General features: G+C 42.3%; 1 protein-coding gene across 24 annotated transcripts in view; it reads left to right on the forward strand.

Annotated features, from left to right (window-relative positions):
* Positions 1-12,969, forward strand: part of CNOT1 (CCR4-NOT transcription complex subunit 1) — a 58,004-nt gene that overhangs the window by 39,808 nt on the left and 5,227 nt on the right. For 9 of the 24 annotated variants that reach the window (XM_065029007.1, XM_065029014.1, XM_065029011.1 and 6 more), the window contains 14 exons: positions 202-379; positions 871-1,001; positions 1,571-1,867; positions 4,161-4,301; positions 4,402-4,506; positions 5,096-5,215; positions 5,767-5,961; positions 6,872-7,014; positions 7,577-7,685; positions 7,779-7,948; positions 9,044-9,296; positions 11,395-11,643; positions 12,164-12,327; positions 12,605-12,722. In XM_065029007.1, coding sequence (XP_064885079.1) covers positions 202-379; positions 871-1,001; positions 1,571-1,867; positions 4,161-4,301; positions 4,402-4,506; positions 5,096-5,215; positions 5,767-5,961; positions 6,872-7,014; positions 7,577-7,685; positions 7,779-7,948; positions 9,044-9,296; positions 11,395-11,643; positions 12,164-12,327; positions 12,605-12,722 — 2,373 coding nt within the window. The remainder of the gene's footprint in view (positions 1-201; positions 380-870; positions 1,002-1,570; positions 1,868-4,160; positions 4,302-4,401; positions 4,507-5,095; positions 5,216-5,766; positions 5,962-6,871; positions 7,015-7,576; positions 7,686-7,778; positions 7,949-9,043; positions 9,297-11,394; positions 11,644-12,163; positions 12,328-12,604; positions 12,723-12,969) is intronic. The other 15 variants (XM_065029020.1, XM_065029024.1, XM_065029022.1 and 12 more) reach the window with 3 other exon arrangements.

Genomic DNA, 12,969 nt, shown 5'->3' on the forward strand with positions numbered 1-12,969 from the left:
TGGGCATTGCTTAATTTGGCAGAACATGGATGAAACTCTTTTCCTGTGAGGTCAGCATGCAAGGTATTTGTCTAATCCTCAGTCGCTATCGAAGTCTCTAAAAGGCCTGGGGTTAGAATAGGAAGCTTGGGAGTCAAGTGGCCCAGTAAACGTTTCGGGTATTTTCTTTATGACATAACCTAAACTAGAATTGTTGTGCAGTTGAATCTGAAGTTTGAGATTGAGGTGCTCTGCAAGAATCTTGCACTAGACATCAATGAGCTGAAACCTGGAAGTCTCCTGAAAGACAAGGATCGTCTGAAAAACCTGGACGAACAGCTGTCTGCTCCAAAGAAGGATGTGAAGCAGCCAGAAGAGCTACCACCCATCACAACAACTAGTAAGTACATGTTGTATAGAATCCACAACCACACTGTAGAAGCTTAAATAAGACAGGTTACGCTATTATGAAAAAAACTGTGAATCTACACATGCTGTTGTAATATTGCTGAATCCTTGGGAGCGCTTGAATAGTTTTGTAATAGGAGTAGGTGTACAGAGTGTGGAGATGGGAAGGGAATGGAAATCATCCTGAGGACTAATTCTACATGTACTGTGTGTAGCACCCCCTTAGAAGGGAGTGAAGCAGGTTGTTCAATTAACAAAACATCAGATGTTCAACTGTGTCTGAAGAAACAGCTCTACTAAAATGTGCTGAAGCTAGTTTGGCACTAATCATTGGGAAAATGGAGAATAAAAATGGCTTGAAAAGTTTAGGAGGCTTCATGATCTAAGTTTTGCTTCTTGGTCACTTAAAAGAGAAGCACATACTTCTGTTAGAAGCATTTGCTTTTCAGTCATGGTTCAGTACAAACATCTTGTATTCCACAGCTGCTTCTACAACTCCAGCTACCAGCACCACTTGTACAGCCACAGTTCCTCCACAGCCCCAGTACAGTTATCATGACATCAACGTCTATTCTTTAGGAGGGTTGGCTCCACATATTACCTTAAATCCAACGGTAAGTTTTAGAGCTGATTTAGTTTGCTGAAAAAATGTTTGGCACCAGTTTTGCCACAGATCTCAGCTGGTCAGGCAGCGTTTTGTAAGTTATTGGAGTGTCACTTCTCAAAGTATTGGGGAGAATGAGTGCTAACAAATAATAAGAGAGCTTCAGGGGTGGTTAGTAGTTAATGTTAACTGATGATTTCAGATGGTCAAGTGATCTTTCACTGTGACATTTACATTAGTATCCAGTTCATTTCTGGCAATACATAACAGTTGAGATAGTTGCTATCGGAATGGAAGCTTAAGAGTAGCTTCCTTGTTCCTTATGACTAGTCAGTGACTTAGCTGTCAAGTTAGTCTTTGCATTATGCTCAACTGCAACTTTGGAAGAAAAATGGTTAGATATTGCCATTTAAGAATTATCAAACAGACATTGTGGTATCTGCATATGGAACACAGGAGTGCTGCACTGTAGGCGAGCTGTGACAGTACACTTAAAAGTCGATTGGAAAATGGGAATGCCTAGAGTAGATGGGATTCTAGTTTGCAATACTCTCACTTAACTTTCTAATCCTCCTCCAGATTCCGCTGTTTCAAGCCCACCCGCAGCTGAAGCAGTGTGTGCGGCAGGCGATAGAGCGAGCAGTGCAAGAGCTTGTCCATCCAGTGGTCGATCGGTCCATCAAGATTGCCATGACTACTTGTGAGCAGATAGTCAGGAAGGACTTTGCACTGGATTCTGAAGAGTCACGGATGCGTGTGGCCGCGCACCACATGATGCGGAACCTGACCGCTGGGATGGCCATGATTACCTGCAGGGAACCTTTGCTGATGAGCATAGCTACCAACTTGAAAAATAGTTTTGCTACTGCACTGAGGGTAAGATTCACATTGTCTGAAGCTTATTTCCAGTTTATGGGACTGTAGACATCCAACATTAGCAGATCAGTTCTCCACACTGTAGACTTGTTGATTTAATTACATGCCGTAATTAGTGTGGAGATGAATTCAGTGGGAAAAAAAAAGAAAAAAACAAACATGTTTGACATGAGCTGTTATTTCAGACCAGTCTTAAGCCTGCATGGTGAATCCTACTGTGTTGCACTAAAACTTCCTGACTGCCTTTTGATATTGCCCCAATGTTCTCTTCATGTTGATCCCATCACTTTGGAGTGCTTTATCTTTCTGTGGGTTTTGAGGTAGAAAAGCCAGAGTGGGGAAGGCTGAATTCTTTCTGAGACTTGCTGGTGATGTCTTGGATTGTCTCAGCAAGAATGTGTGTTTCAGGCAGATTTTATTTCATTGAGTGGTTAGCAGATATGGAGTTAAGATTTTTCTGTACAGCTTATTAATTCATTGGGTTTTCTAGAGGATATTTTCAAGTCTCTTAATGAAGAAAATTTGAGCTGCAGCACTAGCTTCCCATTCTTGGCTAAATGGAATACTGTTTGTGAACTGCTGGCCAGAACAGCAGCTGCTACCCAGAAGTCTCGCTGTGCTTACCATCAGTGACAGACACAAGAGCATGAGGATCTTGGAAAGATCAAGGCATTGCCATCCTTTCAGGGATTAAAAAAATTAAATGGACTGCATACCCCTTGCTTAAGGGCATGTCACTGTTTCACATCTGTCAGGGAGTGACAGTGCAAAGGCCCCTATTGCAAAGGGGTTGCCCTCTTGCATGGGAACTGGCTCAAGAGGCTGGGACTTAATGGTCTGAAGGGAGCACACAATGGTAGTAAGAATTGCATCTGCAGGTACGGGATGGGTGGTCTGTGGTGTAACTCCCACACCTCAAGCACTATTGACCCTTCCTTCACACAGAGAACTTCAAGTAACTTGATTGCTGAGATGAAGAGCAGGAAGGTATGCGAATGAATCTTGTTCCATCTATCTTAAGGATGGGAGTAAACAGTTTTAGTGTTGTTTTGTTAGTGTGAGCTGAGTCTTGACCACTGTTAGCACCTGTGCTGATTATGATTGAGTTTGGGTGTCGAGCTGGCAACTATAAGAGAAAGCACTTGTTCTGTCTGATAGGAGGGGCACAAGTACTCCTTTGATGTGCAGTCTTGTTGTGGTTCATCCGATGTGATGGCAGTTCAGATAGGGAGGTAGCTGGGGAAATGTCGGTTGTCTTTTGGGTGGTATGAGAAGGTCGAGATGTGACACATGAGTTATGGGGACAGAGTCGGCGTTACAGCTGTGTGTATCCACCAGGTATGATGTGCCACTGAAAAATTTGTGTAAGTGAAAGTAATTCGAGTTTTGTGGAAGACCGTGCTGTGTATGGTGCTGTTTGCAAAATGTCATAAATGCTATGAAAATGTAACGTAGTAGTCAAGTTGTTTTTATCCCTGAAGACATATGGCATTGATACAGGGCCAGCTGTAATCCAAGGAAGTTTTCTTAAGGGCTAATTACAGAAAACATTGTGTTGCAGAAAATGTGTTGTACAAGACATAAAAAAAGAAGTGTCTGGCTTATTGTATGAAGTGGGCTAACATGTAAGAATTTATTTTGAGAGAAGCAGTGTAGTTCTCAGGAATTAATGAAATAGGGGTAGATCTTAATGGACAAAGAAATCCAAGTAGATTGGACTGTTTGCCTTTATATGTGTATTCCATTTCCAGTGGGAGTTGCTGCTTTGCATCCTGAAAAATAAGTCCATCTGTCCAGGATTCTCTTAAAGCAGTGTTGAAGGAGGAAAGAAGAAAATCTGTACCAGAAAGGGAACCCACTGAAACAGGCTTAGGACTGTGATCCTGCATTGTTAGTGATGCACCTCTGTATCTTCTGATTACAGCCTAGGAAGCAGAAAAACTTCTAGGCTGTGCTGCAGGGCTTAGTTTTCCTGCATTAGCATCTGTTGTATGTGCATCAGTCTGAAGCAGGGCTTTATTTCTATGCCCTGGAGACAGGTTGGTGGAGAAGATGGAGAACCTCCTGCTGTTTTGTTCCTTGTTGAAAGCCTTTACTGTCGTCTTGCCTACATGTTTTATTCAAAGCTATGCAAAATTAAATTTATTATTGTATATTCCATGCAAAGAGAGTGCATTCCTAAGAGCATTCCTTTTTATTGCTGCTGTTCTGTATGGTCAATGGTGCAGATTTTGAGGCTAGTAATATACAAGGAAAATTTACAGCCTTCACTGATTATCGTGGTTTTCAATAGGCAGCCTCCCCACAACAGAGGGACATGATGGAGCAGGCGGCTGCCCAGCTAGCGCAGGATAACTGTGAGCTGGCGTGCTGCTTCATCCAGAAGACAGCTGTGGAAAAGGCAGGCCCTGAAATGGACAAGAGGCTCGCAACTGTAAGTATGGGACTCCTGTCTTTTAAAGGTATTAAATGTGCTCATATACACCCAGACTCAGTGTCTAAAATTCAATGTGGTGTTTGGGGCTTTTTTTCAGGAATTCGAGCTCAGAAAACATGCTAGACAAGAGGGTCGTCGGTACTGTGATCCTGTCGTGTTAACTTACCAGGCTGAGCGGATGCCAGAACAGATCAGGTTAAAGGTGAGGATATGGACTTAGCTGTGTTCTGATGCTGCTCTTTTCCCCCTCCTGATAATGAACAGTGGATGGTGCAGCTTCAGCTGAGCAATCCTGTATATTGTAAGTCTTGTCTAACAGTGTAACTGCTATTAGCTTCATTAGTAATGGAAACACTTGAATATGTTGTTCCAAAGTGAGTGTTCATATCATTTCATTAAATCTGTGAGGATGTTAAAACTCGTGTTTCTTCCTCTGTGCTGCTTTCACTGGAAAATCACTGGTCTATCTCATTGTCTTGTGTCCTTTATAATGTATTTCCTTGAAGGACATACCTTATGCTCTCAGCAGAGCATTATGCTTGTGCATCAGACATGCATGAACCCATATTCAGTTCCTCCTGTTTCTGGGAATGTGGGTTCCAGTTGTGAAGCAAAATCCTACTTGTTAGGAGCTGTAGCAGGAGAGACAGGACCACAATGTGGAGCAGATGAACGCTCGTTTTTGATGTTTAGGCCACTCTGCTTAATAATGTGACTGAGCAGCTACGTCTTGCACAAACTGCCCTCATTTCTGAACAATTAGGCTAATGCCTGTGTTTTTCATTGCAAAGGTTGGAGGTGTGGACCCAAAACAGCTGGCTGTTTATGAAGAGTTTGCACGTAATGTCCCTGGCTTCTTGCCTACCAATGACTTAACTCAGCCTACAGGATTCCTGGCTCAACCTATGAAGGTAGAGACTTCCAAATTAATCAGCTTGAGAGTGCTGTTGCCCTTTTGGTGAATGTTGCAGAACTTGTGTCCTTTCCTAGAAGACTAGTGAGAATCAGGCAGTTGTGTTGCTTGAGAATAGTGGTCGAAAGATGCGTTAGTTTTAAAGTCAAATTATTGGCAATGTAAGGCTTACACTGGTAAGGGTTGCAACCTAAATTGGGACAAGATCTGCAAATTATTATTACTACATGTAGTTTCAGTAGCAGTGAAATGTTTTATTCAAATCTCAGGTTACTTTTGGAGAAGATCATGGATGGTGAGAATGGATTTTGAGATTATGTGCAGGTTTTTGTTTGTGTACTTGGTCTTAAAGACTGCTAGAATTGTTTGCTAGTTATTTCTGCAGCTTAATTCACTCACATTTATTTAAAATGCCAGGATAACTGACCACAGTACTGTAGAGGTCCAAATTTTGGATGCTCTAATTTCCAAGGCAGAAGAGCCGATCACTATTTGAGTTTTGCAAACACAGTCCTTTAAAAAAATCACTCACTCCCGCTTTCTCCTAAGCAGCAAGCTTGGGCTACAGATGACGTAGCACAAATCTATGACAAATGTATGACAGAACTGGAGCAGCACCTGCAGTCCATCCCACACACCCTGGCCATGAATCCTCAAGCTCAAGCTTTGCGCAGCCTCTTGGAGGCTGTGGTAGTGGCTCGTAACTCCCGTGATGCTATTGCTGCGCTTGGGCTACTGCAGAAGGTGAGTGTCAACAACTCCTCTCCTGTAACAACTCGCCAAGAGTTTATTACTCATCTGGCTTGTGGATTGTCTTGTGGATGAGTCTGTCTTCATGCATCCCGTGGAACTTGCTTGGTGAACAATACTGAACAATTGCTGTCTTTGTTAAATTCAGTAAATAAAATTGTAAGAGGGCCATGGTGTTCATTTGGCGTCTGTACACACAGTGGCCAGGCTGCTGTGGGAAGCAGCAGGTACAGAATCCTGGGACTTGGGGGAGTTTTGTTCAGATGTGGCAAATTGAGAACTGTTTCGTGCTACAACAGCCTTCTATTTGGGCATAATTTGGAGGCTAAGAAGATATTTGAACTGCCTTTGTAGGTGGGTAGTATTGAGTATAGTGCTGGATTTATAGCAGCACACTTGTGTATTGTATTTTTGCAGTAACTGATAAATGAGCACATGTGGTGCATTAACCCCGGCCAATCCATCCAGCTGCTCGCTCTCTCATGTCTCTCACAGGACAGGGGGAAAATAGAGGGAAGGCAAGATGACTTGTTCATTGAGATTATGGCAGTTTAGTAGGGAAAGCAAAAGCTGTGTCAACAAAGGAAAAACATAATTTGATTTACAGAAGCTGCAGCACAAACTAATACGGTCTTTCATACTACTTGGTGCTTATATAAAGCCACTGGAGCATAGAGAGACCGTAGGCTTGTTTGTGGTAGGACAGCTGTGTACAGTGAAGGTGTAGATGCTGTAGAAGCTGGTAAAATCTCACCTAGCCTTATCCAAATGGTCAGCACAATGGCTAAATTGGTTTTTTGCATGTCTGCTGAATCTTCTGGTGCTAACTCTTGCTGATCTAATTTGCAGAAGATTTGGAAAAGGACCCGTTTTATCCTCTGCTAACAGGTTGCATCTGTTCTAGGCTGTAGAGGGTTTACTGGATGCCACCAGCGGGGCAGATGCCGACCTCCTGCTTCGCTATCGTGAGTGTCATCTGCTTGTGCTGAAGGCTCTGCAGGACGGCCGCGCATATGGATCTCCGTGGTGTAATAAACAGATTACTAGGTCAGTTAGGAGACAATAGGAACACTGGTGTAGCTTTCATCATCTTTTGGGAGCTACTGTGTTAATTTGAATCACTTGCCTGTTAGTATTTTCTATTGCTGCCATTTGATGAAAAATAACTCGTTTTTTTGTCAGAAGTGACTAGATCTTCTGATAATGGTGCTTTATCCTAGAACATGATAGGAATCTTAAATGTAATTAAGCATTAGAGATGCTCTGTAATTTTTTCCCCTTGTTCTATAGAGAATGTCTCTATACTGTCACAGACTGTGACATGGCATATGCTCATAGCAGAAGCACCCCCAGAAGAGAGGCTTCGTACACTGAATAAACTGAAGCTGTTGAAGGGTTGTTGTGACCAGTTGTGCGGGGTGACAAATGCTTGAGGCTGACTGTTCTGAGCTCAAAACGTTGCCTTAGAGAACGCTCTAGAAGAGGCTTTTTTTGGAGCAGAGTCATTGAATCACAGTGAATGGTGTGGTTTCTGAAGCATTAGAATTGAGTTGCTTGGCTTATACTGTGGTGCTGAAGTACAGTTTTTAAAAGAAGTCTAATTCTTCAGGTGCCTGATTGAATGCAGAGATGAGTACAAGTACAACGTGGAAGCTGTGGAGCTGCTAATCCGCAATCACCTTGTTAACATGCAGCAGTATGACCTTCACTTGGCTCAGGTAAAGCCAACTTGCTCTTTTGGAGGAGAAGAGTTCTGATCAGTTTGTTGTAAGATAATGGCTGAGCTTTAATTGCCTTTTTCCTGTTGACAGTCAATGGAGAATGGTTTGAACTACATGGCTGTGGCATTTGCCATGCAGTTGGTCAAGATCCTGTTGGTGGATGAGAGAAGTGTCGCCCACGTAACAGAGGCAGATTTGTTTCACACCATTGAGACGCTCATGAGGATTAATGCTCATTCCAGAGGAAACGCTCCAGAAGGGTGAGATTGAAATACTGTGCAATACGTGACTTCTCCTGTGCTAATTTATTTGAAATGTTATATAAGCAACATCTCAGGTCATTCAATCATACAGCTTTAAACTTTCTTTGGGGTTGCAATCCTGTGTTAGTTTAAACTGTCACTCTAATGTAATTATGTTGATTTTATGTCAAAATAGAGGCAGCTGCAGCATGATGTCAAACTGAATGCTTGAGCAGGAAAATCTATGTGTTGTGCTCAAAAATACTGTGGTAATGTGAGAAACTTGCTTGAATTCCTGCTTTATCACAAATGTAGCCAATATTCTTACCTACTTAAATATCTAGGTGTTAATATGGTTATTTGTTAATCACAAGCAGTTCATCAAATTAGATGATCCTTCTTGTTTCTTTAGACAATTTTCTGTTTAGAATCTACAGAACAATCATCTGCCAATCTCATGTGGCTTGTGGCAGCAGATAATTATGCAGCAAATCTGGAAATACCTGTGGGACTTGCAGGCCTCCTGTTACTAAAGTGGAAGCAATTGCTGCTGGGTTTGAGAACAACATGGAATGGAGCTTGGAGAACTCTGGGTTGCTGAGAGAGCAGCCAGGAGCTGGCTGGTGGTGGCAGTGGCTGCCATCACCAGCACCACAACTGCTGGTGGGATGTCCCAAAACAAAGGTCCCTTTGTCTGCAGTTGGTGTGGGTTGACTGTCTTTGCTGTATGAATTGACTTTCACTGCAGCCAATTTGAGGGCCCCAGTCAGGCTGGTTTAGCAATGACATCTCATCATCTCTCGGTGCATTTTAGGCCTTCTGAAATCTGGAAAAGTGAAACTGTTTCCAGTACTTCTGGTGCTGGTTTAGCACACTGCTATATGAATTGGAGGGGAATTTCAAAGCTTGTATGATTTCAGTGTTTCTTCTTTCATCATAAATGCATCTGCTTTCGTGACTTATTTCTGCTGTTTCAATGAGGACTGGGAGATATGAAGATTTAGTATAAAAACTCATTTTTCTCTCAGCTATATTTGTCTGAGCTCCCAGTTCATGTGCCTTCCAGGGCAGGAGAAGTTCTAACCCAGCTCTTGCTCTGGTCTGTTGCATTAGGTTACCCCAGCTGATGGAAGTGGTCCGATCAAACTACGAAGCAATGATTGACCGTGCTCATGGAGGTCCCAATTTCATGATGCATTCAGGAATTTCCCAAGCCTCTGAGTATGATGATCCGCCAGGTCTGAGGGAGAAGGCGGAATACCTGCTGAGGGAGTGGGTGAACCTCTACCATTCAGCTGCCGCAGGCCGTGACAGTACCAAAGCATTCTCTGCGTTTGTTGGACAGGTAGAGCTTTTGGAAAGAAAGGTGCTTTTTATTCAACATCAGTAGGGTGTGATGCCCTGCATTTTAAAACAGTGTTATAACCCATGTTAGACATCCTTTTGAAACTTCCAGGTGTATGGCAGTTGACTATCAAAATTTTGTCTGATTTTAGTTGTAAAGTTCTGTAGAAACACCTACTCTTCACCAAATCATGTTCTTCAGATACTGTAGCAACAAGCTGTCAGTTCAGACCATGAGTTTTGTCATATATCTGGTGGGAAAAGAACTTCAGCTGAGAGCTGTTGGGAATAGTTCTGACAGACTTTGTCCAGTGAAGCTTGACTAGTGTTGCTCCTTCTGGGTAACAGTAAACGCTCTGAGAGCCTACAGAAGGGAATTGCTGATGGACAGAGATGCAGGTGAATTGTTCCAGACCATGTGAACAAGGGAATCCTTATCCTAACTAGAACCATTAGAGTGAGGAAAAACTGGAAACTTCATTAGCTGAAGTGGTGCCTAAATTTAAACAGCTTCCCACGTTTTGCTCCTGGGCACCTTACCAGGTGTGATGAGCAGCACACATCTGCCTTCCAGGTGTGAGTGAGAAGGGCGGTGCCCTCGGTAACCCAACCTGTGTGGTAACAAACTGCCTTTGTATGTGCTGTCATCTCCCTAAAACTGTTTTTGGCAACTCTTGGACTGTAGCTGCAAGGAAGCCCCTGGCTTAGTTCATTTGCATTGTGTTCTCTTTAAATTTCCATGTTAATACCATGGAAATGCTACAGGTTTTGCAGTTACTAATGCAAAAAAGTTCAAGCTACAACATGTGCATAAAGATCTTGACTGATGTAGTGATTTTTTTCATGTGACTTTAGTGGCCTCGTGTACTGGCTTGTAGCTGCTTTCTGTTGGTCTTCCACTGCATAACATCTTTTTTTGAATGTTCTAAATGGGTGTTGTGTTAAACTCACTTTTTAAATATGAAGTTTTACCTCTTTGTGCAACCTCACTCTTCTTATACTTTAAAGTGTATGTACTTATGAAGCACACTCCAGTATAGTGTACCTATAATACTCAGTGCACTTTAGACCTGCTTCACTTCATCACACTTGTTTCTTTACCTTTTGTACATAATTGATCAGATTTGAAATAGCAGTTGAAATATATGGAAGTACAGTGTTTAAATATTTTTTCTTACAGGCCTTAGCTATGGGTTTTAAAGGAGTGTTTTGTAGTAACTGCATTAAGCAAGGTTTTATGGCTGAACTTAAATGACCATAATTTTGGCTGCTTAAATTAAGTGCTGCTTCTGTGCCACTAGTCTTTAGGACAGGAAGGGCATAGAACTTTGAAGGCACATACGTTAATTCCTTATTTAAAAAAAAAAATAAAAAACCAGAAACAGTTTCTCCAGAAATACTAGAAGTTCTCCAAGAGTTGGCACCCATGCTGTTTCCATAGCTTCATGTCTCTGCAGGAGTTTAGAAGATGCTTTATGCAAAATCCAGAAGCTTCCTGCAGTGCAATTTCTTTCATTTTTATGGCTGTAATAATGTGGGTAACAAATAAAGAGGTCTCTTTATATATATATGTATTTATATAAATGTTATTAAGAAACAATAACAGCACCCCCTCCAAGGAAAAAAAACACCCAGTCTTCCTCTGCATGTTATGTTCATGTGAGGAAAAATCACTATCCAGAGGCAGGTTGCTTCTGCAGCATGTTTCTGCAAAATAGCGATGGTTCCTGAGCTGGTAGCTGAAGCTGCCATTCCCAGAGCTTGTGAGCTCCCAAACCGAACTGCTGCTGCCTCTTGCTGTCCCTCATGCACGGCTGAGTGCTGGAGGCAGAACTGATACTGGAACAGACTCCTCAGCTGTGCTGATGGTTGAAAAGAATGGGGACCAAAGGACTCTGTCTTCTCTAACATTGTGTTGCCACCCTCACGTCACCTTGACAATATTAACCTTAGCTAAGAGTAGCAGAGATAGCTTGCTGCCCATCTGTCTTGTGTGGTAAAATCAATGGTGCCAGGCAAGGTGGGTGCTTTGTAAATTATTGTTTGAAATAAGTTGTAAAATGAACTTCCTGTAGTTATGGTTCTGAGGGTTTGTTTTTTTTTTTTTTTTTCTTGGATAGATGCACCAGCAAGGAATCCTAAAAACAGACGACCTGATCACCCGCTTTTTCCGTCTTTGCACCGAAATGTGTGTTGAAATCAGCTATCGTGCTCAGGCTGAGCAACAGCACAATCCTGCTGCCAACCCCACTATGATTCGAGCCAAGTGCTACCACAATCTGGATGCCTTTGTGCGACTTATTGCACTGCTAGTGAAGCACTCTGGGGAGGCAACCAACACTGTTACAAAGATCAACCTTCTGAATAAGGTTGGGAACCTTTTCTGTAGTTACGGCATTCAAAGTGCGTGATCTGGTATAACTTTGCTGATAAATCTGAAACGTAGACCCTAATGGGGTTACTGCTAACTTATCAGATGGGGACTTCAACTAATTGGTCACTGAACTGATAAACTGTTGAGTGGAGCATCAAGATGTTAAGTGTTCACAAAGATTTCATATCAAACAAACTTGAAACTTCTGTGAGGGCCTCTTACAGTACTTGGTTTATGGTTACATGCTCTTGAGTAGTTAAGACCTTCCAACAGTGCCCAGTCAGTTGTTGTGACTGTGATCCCTGGGAAAGGAAGAGCAAAGTATGGTGGTTGGGAATTGCCGAGACAGATTATATCATTAATTTACGTAACTCTTCCCATAACTAGATTTTTTTATTATTATTCTTGCCAGTATCTGCTGATTTTATTTGTTTGCTGATGGTTAAAGTATTATCAATAGCCTGACTTGCAAAGTAATTCTTAGTGTCACCACTGAAATGTCTTGATCTCTTCAGGTTCTCGGTATTGTGGTTGGAGTTCTTCTGCAAGACCATGATGTTCGGCAGAGTGAGTTTCAGCAACTCCCTTACCATCGCATTTTCATCATGTTACTGTTGGAATTAAATGCTCCTGAGCATGTGCTGGAGACCATCAACTTCCAGACACTTACAGCTTTCTGGTATGTATTTGAGATTGGCCATAATGCTCCTCCTTTCCTGGCAGGATCAAGATTTTTCATCGGAAGGCTCTCTGACCATTCCTTTGTGGTGGCTTAGTCACATTTGGAGTAACTGGTTCTCCTGTAGTCTGTCCACTTGCTTGTTTTACAGACAATGACTGGTAAACCCCAAGATGCTAAAATGCCTTGCTTTTAGGGCTGTTTATGTTTTCCCTCAATGTTATGAAAAGCAGTCTTATTGCTGTGCACTTCTAACCTGCTCTAACTTTTCTTTCAGTAACACATTTCACATCCTGAGGCCTACAAAAGCTCCAGGTTTTGTTTATGCCTGGCTGGAACTCATCTCCCATCGGATATTTATTGCAAGAATGCTGGCACATACACCACAGCAGAAGGTGTGGCTGCAGTTTATCTCTTCTGAATTAAAAGGCTCACACAGATGCTTATCTGGTGTGGTGTTGTTTCATCTCTCGAAGTGCACTACTGGCATGGCTGTTCTGTTTTTGTTGTCTTCCATATTCACAGTAACCTAACTGCATGGAGGAGAGTCTGTGTCAATAAATGGTGGAATACAGGATGAACTGAATTTAACAAACATGCCTTTGTCAAACTCCAGAAGAGCTGTAGTCTAGACCAAAACCT

The sequence above is a fragment of the Columba livia genome, chromosome 13, assembly GCF_036013475.1.
Source record: "Columba livia isolate bColLiv1 breed racing homer chromosome 13, bColLiv1.pat.W.v2, whole genome shotgun sequence".
NCBI classification, from domain to species: Eukaryota; Metazoa; Chordata; class Aves; order Columbiformes; family Columbidae; genus Columba; species Columba livia.